Source organism: Antrostomus carolinensis, unplaced genomic scaffold (genome assembly GCF_000700745.2).
Source record: "Antrostomus carolinensis isolate BGI_N321 unplaced genomic scaffold, ASM70074v2 scaffold6754, whole genome shotgun sequence".
Taxonomy (NCBI): domain Eukaryota; kingdom Metazoa; phylum Chordata; class Aves; order Caprimulgiformes; family Caprimulgidae; genus Antrostomus; species Antrostomus carolinensis.
The window spans coordinates 45,506-55,493 of record NW_010310009.1 but is presented as its reverse complement, the minus strand read 5'-3'; the positions used below and the strand labels follow the sequence as shown (position 1 = coordinate 55,493).

General features: G+C 36.1%; 1 protein-coding gene across 1 annotated transcript in view; it reads right to left on the bottom strand.

Moving 5' to 3' along the window:
• Positions 1-4,497: 4,497 nt before the first annotated feature.
• ULK4 (unc-51 like kinase 4) overlaps positions 4,498-9,988 on the bottom strand; it is a gene marked incomplete at both ends in the record, with an annotated part of 49,810 nt that continues 44,319 nt past the window's right edge. Inside the window, one exon of the mRNA XM_010166256.1 lies at positions 4,498-4,590. Coding sequence (XP_010164558.1) covers positions 4,498-4,590 — 93 coding nt within the window. The remainder of the gene's footprint in view (positions 4,591-9,988) is intronic.

Here is a 9,988-nt window from a genome sequence, read left to right as displayed (position 1 = left end):
ATAAATCTTCCTATGCAGGTGATTATGCTATGGAATAACTACTAATGCTGAAAGTTATTTGTCAAATATATTTTTGAACCCATGTAAATGAAAGGAAAATTACTCATCAATAGCTACTATCTACAGGACACCATGCCTTCTTCTATAGCTTCTGAAAAAACAACTCAGAGGGCTGACAAAGCCTGCAGGAAATATTGCCACTCGCTTGCCTTCTTCCTATAGCCTTCTCTGGGCGCCTATAGTTGAACACAGGACAGTGGATTGGGTGGTGGTTTAGATTTGCTTCATGCTGAACAGAGGATTTGTGTCAGAACTGAATTTACTCGAGTCTGCAACTCCAACTGTAGTACCCTAACCAGTTGACCCTTGCTAATTACCTGCTTATTTTTTATTTGCTATTTACATTCACAATGGCAAAGTACACCATTGAAAGTAAAAATTACCAAGGATTAATGTATTTTTCTCCTTCTGTTTAATGCTTTACTTTAAAAGATCAAATATGTGAACCTTACAATACAACATTTTTAATAATTGACTTAATAGTAACATCAAAGAGTAACCTTGCATTTTTAAAACTTAGCCATTTAGCAACTGATCAGCAACACAGAAGAGGAAACAAAATTACAGGTATAAGGTTAATAGCTAATGTCTTTACTAATGGGGAACTTTCATAAAATGTAACACTAAGGAGTTGTGTTTTACATTAAAAACGGTGATTAGTATTACAATCAGTACATGACTAGACTATGAGAACTCACTTGCAATAATGAACTCTGACCACTGCCTTTGATATGAATTACAATGATGTGCGACTTGACAACAGTGTTATTAGCTGATACACAACATTCAAGAGCCTGTTTCTAGGTAAGTCTTCCTGCCTAGCATTACGCAATAAAGCAGCATATATGGGAATGTTATACCAAATAATAGCAACAGCAAAGATCGTATAACTTCTGTTTTATATTAGCATTATTGCTCCAACAAGAAAATTAAGGGGTTTACAACTCAGCTTTCATAGATGTGAAAAGTGTCATCAGAACGAGGTTCAAAATTTACATGAATATTCCCCAAAGTTCTAATAAAAACGTATCATCCTCTGACAACCTCTCTCAATCCACCTGCACTGTGATTTTGTCACTGATGTTGTACACCTTTAACATGTAAATCTACTCTTCAGTTCAGTGGGACTAGGCACTATATGCTCACCTGTTACCAGAACTACTCCATATTATTTTATTCATACTCATTACAGAAAACAAGAAAACAAATAAAAACAGAGAAGTAATTTCGAAACAAATAGATTTACTTTTTAAAATGAGCACTTCAACCTTAAACTAAAAAATTAAAATGACTAATGAGAAAAACAAAGTGTTTTCAAAGCAATTAATATAAGCCCACACTAATCAATTCACCAGGAAAGGAAAGCACTGAAGTGCTTCCCCTCTAGTATCAAGGCAAAGAAACTACAGCAGGTTCAAAGATAATCCATGCGCAATGCTAACAAGCGCTTGTGAACAGAATCGCAGAATTCTACCAACACAAGCCAATTAAAAGCATCACACTGAACTCCAAAGAGTTTGGGAGGTACTTTTACTGTTTATTTTTTGAAATCGAACACATGGATATTAGATAGACCATTTCAGAATATACTGAAATTAAAGCAAATGCTGATGTAGAACATCATAATGTATGATAAGAGGATCAATTCATTACTATCACTGACTCTAAAATGTGCCTTAATGGCCTTGAATGCATGGGTATGAACAGTAACATAAATGAAGTTTGAAAATGGGACCATTCTTGGATGATTCCAAAGACACTATGATAAAGAGTTAATTTAATTCATCAAGACAATCTGCTGCAGTGTACAAGGTCTATCCATCTATCATCTTCACAGGTACTAGATCTGTGGCATTTAGATGCAGCAGATTTTTTTATTGCTCTTCAGTACCTTCCTATTTTGTTTTCTGCCACCTTTTTCCCCTTTTGCTAGAGCAGTGCCTAATGTCTGTTGGGGAAAAGTGACTCACATCACTGTCATCAGTACTAAAATATAGTAGAGGTTTTACACAAAGAACAAATTTTATGCCAAAGGATTTCTCTCCAGTGTTACTTATCTACTTCCCATCACAATAATCGCAGACACTTTTCATGTGCCTAACGAAAATGGCAAAAGAGAGCATATGCCTTGAGTAATTCTGAGCTCCATGGGTAATTAGCCATCAAACCACAACAGAATTAATTGTGATCTAGTGTTCACTATAGCATGTACCTGGTTCCTGTTTTGTTCACTAGGAGTTTGTGCAAACACAAATATACTAATCATGTCTGTCACACTTTTGATGCATCGGCTACTTCCAGCTGAAGCTATTGGGGAAATCAAAGAATCAGGAAAAATACAGACTAAGAGAATCACAAACGCCGCTCCTTCAGAAACCTAGCCAAAGAAATTACTTAGTGAAAGCAAAAGAAGAGGGCCAGCAAGACATGTGAGAAACAGAACAATTACAGATGTGTTAGTACCTGGAATGTAGTGGCTCATCCTTAAACAACAGTACTGGATACAATGGTATTTAAAATTACTCGTAGTTCATTGGATATCCACAGCTGCTCTTTAATAATATTAAGAAAAGAATTGCTGTCTGCTGTGAGGAGACCATGAGGATGAGCGTGCATCCACAACCTACCTACATTGAGCACAAGGGCAAATACACACGATTACTCAAATAAAGAGAATTCATTAAGCAGAGGAAGTGCTGCTATAATATCCAGCATTCTACTTACAGAAATATCTTTTATAATTCAAAGTGTTAGAATATCTGTAGGTTAATTCTAAAAATAGAAAGTGGCGTTATTTATTTGTATAATACATGAAATCCTGCAGCAGCATAAACAGCTTCTTTACTATAAAAATACAATTAAGTACATTTACTGTATTCAAACTATTTAAAATCTCAAGCCACTTTATTTCCTAGTTCATTTTTTAGTCTGCTTAGTATATTAAAGCCCTGCTCACAGCAGCACCACAAAAGATTAAAAGAGAATGTTTTCATCTTTTGTAATAAAAACAGTAGGAAAACAAATTCAATTTCCTTCCTTATGTTTTTTTTTTTTTTAATCTTGTGCTCATTTCCAACAATCAGAGCCAGACAGTATGGTACACAGTGACTTCTTGGGCATGACACTATCAGATACCAGGAACAAGCATTGGTCAGTACAAGAACAACCTCATTTTCTGGGCAGATTTAGGAAGAGGAATAGCTGCATGTGTACACATCTATGTGAGAGAGATGGTTCCTTATTACGATCAACAAATACAGTTTAAGTTCTGTGATTTTATTTTTTTTTTTGTTCACCACAGCCTAAGCTTTGGAACAAGAAGAAAGAGACATTAAGATCCTTTTAAACATATTGAGTGCACCCATACCAAATATTAATATCCATATCTAGGAACGTAAAAGGGTAGCTATATTTGCAGTAAAACTGAACAGCTTTCAAGTTAATTGGTTTAAACCTTGTACAAGCACATCACCTTTGTCTTAGTACAAATATGCTTAGCTGGACAACGGTTTTGCCAGTGTTTTGGTAGTAATTGTTTTTAAGTTTTTAATGATAACTTTAATTTTAAAATTCTTATTATTTTGTCTCTGGTGTTTCATTGGCTAAAACCATTCTAAAATAACCAGGATCATAGAAAATTGGCAGAATAAGACATAAGATTGTGTTCTATAACAAATACTCTCCAAGGATTTTCTAAATCTCCTAAGTGCTAGTCAAAGTAGTTGTGGTGGTTTGCGTGGATTCACCTTTTTTCTTGCAGCTTGCAGCCAAACACAGCCTGCTCTATCACCCTCCCCCTCCCTTGCCCAGAGAGTAGGGGAGAGAATTGGAAAGAAGGACAAGGAAACTCACGGGTTGAGATAAAAACTATTTACTAATTAAAATAAAATGATAATGATAACAACAGTGATAACAGACTATACAAATGAGTGATACACAGTGCTCCCCGCCCGCTGACCGATGCCCAGCCTGTGCCAGCTAACGATCCGAGAGCCCAGACAGTCCTGAACCAAAACCCCGGAAGACTGAACCCAAGTGATCCCCGAGAGAACACCCCTGTCTTCCAGTCAGCCCTGGTTAATGTACTGACATGACGTGATATGATCTGGAATATTTCATTGGCAAATCCAAATGCCAGTTTTGGGTTTTGCTATTCACTGCGCTTCTCTCTCCCAGTCCTAATGCAGCTGTGGCCCAGCCAAACACCGTGGCCTTGAGCTCCAGCAGCAACTCATAACATTAGTACTGTTATCAATGTTCTTCTCATAATAAGTCTGAACTGACACACTGCAAGTAAAATACAGCTATTCTAATTACTAAAAAGAAAATTAACTCTATCCTAGCAAAACCAGGACAGTAGTATGACAGTGAGATCTAAGTTATTGTTAATGCCTAGTGGAAAAAAGTTAATTGAAACAGAAAGCGTAGTTGTATCACCTCACAGAAGTAGGGCTGTGTTCAGTCAGGGCCACCAACAGCTTCAGAGCATACAATGGTACTGGGTCTGGAGCCATCAGAATATGCTCATACCTGAAAGTAGAAACAGTGAAAAAACAGTCAAGAGATGTGTGTTAAAAAGTTTATATTAAAAATACATAATTTCACATTTACAAATTTTATAATAACCACAAAGGAAATACAACACTGTTTGGAACTGTATAAAGCAATAAAGACTTACTTTAAAACCAGCATCAGGTTAACTTTAAAAGCAGCATTAAAAAATGAATACATTATTTTTTAGAGAGAGATACACAATTAGAAAATATGTGACTATATATATATTTATAAAACACATGCATGTTTTATAAATAAATTATATTAAATATATATTTATAAAAATGCATTTTGTCTATATGCATATGGTTTATTTATTGATCTATATTATATATTTTTCTAGATTAAAAAAATCTGATCTTCAAGAGGCAGGTAGAAAGCAAGTCTCAAAATATTAGGCCGAATTTATTGGGTTCTTGGGAAGACCAGCAACCAGTTTATATATGATTAAGATCTATATGTTGTTTACATAGTGATTTTTCTCAAAATGAAATATTTTACTTATAAAACACTCATACTGAGCTTTATGTTTTATTTCAAAAAATATTGCTTTAACTACAGCATGCTTCTATTCTCCACGCAATATGGAACAGAATAATACAAAAATACTTCAAAACAATATTTATTGAGAGCTGTGGAAGTGAAGGTAAAGCTACAAGAAAAATACTATGAAACATTTCCAAATATCATCTCACGGAAATTTTGGTAAGGCAAAACAGGCTGCTGAAAACCAAAACGGACCTTGCTGTTGCTGCTATCATTCCAGTAAAGCTATTTTTATTTTGATTAAATCAAAATGTATCTGGAGGGCAAGAGGATACAATGATGGAAGAGAGAAAGATGTAAGCATAAAAAAACCCCACAGACTCAGACATGTCAAAACACTGTCTGATTACAAGTAGTGCTACCCTAAGCATGTGGAAGTAATAGAATTGGAAGCATAAATCTCTTCATTTGTAGGAGAAAAACCATGATGAATTAACCAAGTACAAATGAAAGGATGATCTGTAGGAAAATGCAGTAGGTTATCACATTTTATGCAACAGAATGTTTCCACTACATTTTTTTCTTTTTGGATTCTGATGGGGGAAGGGGGTGGAATCAAGTTAATCACCAAGAATTTTACTTCACATCTTGAGATCCCTAGTGCTGCCTGAACTGAGGAATCTGGATCACTTCCCGCTATGTGGGTGTTGTCATATACCCTACTGTGAGCTAGCTCTTCATGGGAATGAAAATCTCCTCTCCTCAGGCATCACACCTCAGCACTCTGATTTACACAGGAAGGAAATCTAGACAGAGATGTGATGCTTTCCAGCCAAGTCTGTGATCTAGACAACTCTAAGACTCAGAAGGTGAAGCACAGCAACTGCACATTCTTGACGCAGCCTGTGGGAGCTCCTTCACAGGGGCTAACATTCCCACACAAGTACACAGCCTACGGGCAATGTGGCATGGCTACTACTTATTAGCTTGAACGTGCCCCCGCAGACTTGCAAACCACATTGGAGAATCTACACAATTAACCGATTAGAAGTCAGTGTTGGCTTCACGTCTTCAGTGACTAAAATCTCTACTTTACAAGTAAGAGATTCCAGTTCATGAAAGTTATTTCTCATTGGTGATTAAGAAGTCCCTTCGCAAAAGAAAATACTGTAGCACATTAGTAGACACTGATCCTGGAAGCCCTACCTGGAAATATTCCTATCAAACATAATGGAACAACTTGCATTTTTTTTTTTTTTTCAGAATCCACGACTAAATCTTTTGAGACAAGCAAAGATGCTATCAGGTGACTTAGGCGGCAGAAGTCACATGTTTACTGCATAAGACATAGATTTAGGTCTCCAAAATGGTAATTCCTAATAGTAATGAATGAATCAGCCATGCTAGCTTAAAAATCTGACACTTGGCAATATTCTTGTTTTATTACAAACACATTAATACCTTCCCTAAACAAAGTCGTCCTTAAACGATTTTAAGCCTCCTAGGTATTACGTTTTAGAGAGGTTATTACTGTTCTGCACACTTAGCTTCTTAATTCCTCAGATTTCAATAAAAAGCAGTCTCATTTTATTTCCTTTTACTTGAAACTCTATTCACCCCACTAAGATAACACTAGTAAAGGATATTTCTAAGGGAAGGTGCAGTGATCTATCAAACCAAATACTATGTGAGAAAATGTAGATTACCAAAATAAATGTCTTGGCAATTAATATAAACACATTGCCTGAATAAGGACCATTAGCAGCTACGAACACATGAATCTTCTGAGTAGGGAAAATACTCCATGCTTAAGGTACTTTGTTAAATGAATGAGTTCACTGAATTATTTCCCTGCCAGTTCAAAAAACAAACCAATTTAGTAATAATGGTTTTTGAAAACATTTAAATGGGTTCTGTAAACTCTAGGTACTATACTACAAGGAGTTATTTTGTCAATCTTTTCTACAAGCAACAGTGACAACAGGACCTAGACATTTGGGGATATGGGTTCCCTTAAGCTCTTCAAAAACACTAAGCATTTTATCAACAAATTACCTTAAGGATCCTGGACTTTGTACCTGCATAAGTGGTTTGGCAGTCTACTAAGAACAAGATACATCTTTCAAGTGAAATAAAACTTTATTTACACATTCCTCTCCTTTTGCTGGTTCTGACTCAAATTTCAACTTATGATACATAATTAGGAATATTAAGAATTAAGTGAAAAAGAGCTGATGTTTCAATTTCTGATAAAAAAAACCTGGATATGTAACAAAACATTTGCTCTGTATTCATTTTCTACAGTTGAAAGTTTCATTTTGTTTATGAAATGCTCAAGAAAACCTTTCAGTGAACTGAAATTAAGTGACGCAATTTCATTCAATTCAATCAAAATCCTGTAAGTTAACTTTCTGATCTACAAATGCACAAATATTTAACAGAATTACCATTTTATTGAAGATGCAGAAGATGAGAAAAAGTGGCAAGCACAGCACTCCTTCATTTATCTCAAAATGAAGATCATTTATATTTCATGCATAGTTACCAAAATTCTGTTTCCTGTGTCAGTTTTGCATTTAAACAAATCAACTTTTAGAAGATATTTACAGGAATTAAATATATACACAAATTAGTACCATTATAGTCTTCCTTAAAAAGAACATCACATGTTAAATCCAGATGTCTCTCTCTTCCATACTCAACACCTCTCAGTTCATAAAAAGTAAAATTAAAAGGGGAAGAAATATCCACTTCACCATCAGACTGCCCATGAACAAACAGCCATTGCATCCCTCCTCTCCTCTTTTGACTGTCCTCCAAGTCACACGGCAACAGAAAGACTAAATATCAGCAAACACCTCTTCAGCTTCCAAATACAGGCCAATTGTCTCTTCACTTTCTATCTCAGAGTTTTCAAGTAACTCTTCTTGGGATAGGGCTCTGTGTTATCTTCACATGCAGGTTGCACTGAATCTTAGACCTCCCTTCTCTTTACATTTATGCCAGAGTCCTTTACATTCAGATAAAGCTTCTTTTGAGAACTGCAGAGAGGGTATGAGGATTCATTCTTACACCCACCAATATTTTCCTATCCGTACCTAGAACACTGCTGAACAAAACTTACCTTTTGTGTCTTTCTTGACATTCAAAACAGCTGCTTCAGTCTTTTCTTAATTTCTTTTTAATTCTTCTCCAAACCGAGTTTTGAGGCTTTCAAGTCAAAACTGAGTTTGGGTTTTCTTTTCTGCAGAAAACCCCCAAACCCTCCTGTGCTTTCTGTTGCAGCTGTGCCTTCTTGTATTGATTACTTGCTCTCCACAGGTGAACTTATTTACTAGGGATTGGTTCAGACCACAGGTTCAAGTAATGTATTAAATATTCAGACACCAGTTAACTCTTTCTGAATCACTGGAAGATTTACATACTGCTTTACTATGCTCCTAAGGTAGGGTAGAATTTGTTTATACCAAGTTCCAATATATTCTAAATATCATAAACTTCAATAATTATTTTCTTGAGATAATATCAAAGTGCCTTTCAAATACAAGTATCATGATCTCTACTGGTGAGATAAAGGAATTGATTCAGGAAATGCCTGAAGCCTGGAACCAAGATTATGAGCTACTGCTAGACCCTTTTTTATACATCTACAATGCAGTGTATGCAAAGACAGCACAGCAGAAGTCCCCCAAGTAGGATCATATTTAGTTTCAGACCGAAAAGCCCTGCCACTCAATTTAGCTAACTAGCCTGGAGATACATACTGGCTGTTTTCCTTCTAGTTTGGAATTAGCATGGCACTGCCCTCTTCCAGCTCAATGAAAAACATTTTGTAAGATGGGCATGTCTACAAAGGGCAAGGTTCCGAGCAAGGACAGAACTTGGTCTCGCTTGACTCCAGGTCTGCTCCTCTATCTGAAGAAAATTATCTGATAGCTTTTAATAATGCATATACTCTGTTTTTAAAATAATATTTTCCACTTACATTTTAATCCATAATAATAAATTCTATATTTCCCAGTGCAAAATAAAAAAAAAAAAAGTGTGAAGAAAGGTGTAAAAATAAGCTTCTCTATAGATCACTCAGATTTCCTTCCCATTCTCTCTCACACAGAAAAGATTAGACATCTGGCACGGACAGAACTTTGGTCCTCAAATTACAGTCAATCAGCAAGAGAATCTCATTTTTGGAGAAGGCACCGTGTTTCTGATCATAATCCAGCATCTATTCCTCCACCCATTTGCCTCTTACTTAATATAGGGGTGGAGAACATTTTCCTTACTTAGGGCAGCTAAGTATTTACAATTATTAACTTTTGAGGACCACACATTAAAATACCCTGTAACATTATTAGAATAATGTGAAAGATAAATGAAGACTCATCTTTAACTGTACTCACCCTGTATTTCTGCTTTCCTTCCCTGTACTCACAGATGTTATCACCTCACAGTATGCATGTGCACAACAGAGAGCTGGCTTTATGCTCACCTGCAAGTCATTTTGAAATGACAGGCCTCATTTGACCATAAACCATATAAATGAAGTTCCAAGCCACATCTGGCCCACAGGCTGTAGTTTCATCTACTCCACTGTAGGGTTTTTCTGCTACTTGGGACAGCAGGAAAGGAGAGCAATTTAGAGGCAATAACCCCTGGGTGGGTCATGGAGGACTAATCCATCCTGTACTACTCCTTTTTAAAAAGTTATATGCCATTCCATATGATTTCAGAACATCTTACATGAGGGCACAATATCCAAAATAGACAAAAAGATGTCGCTGTTAGAATGTTCTGACTTTATTAGAGGGACAAAGAGGAGTATTTAAATCACAGCTCAAAAGCTAGGGGAAACTTGTTTCACTCCAAGAGCTGCCAGAGGCACAGTATC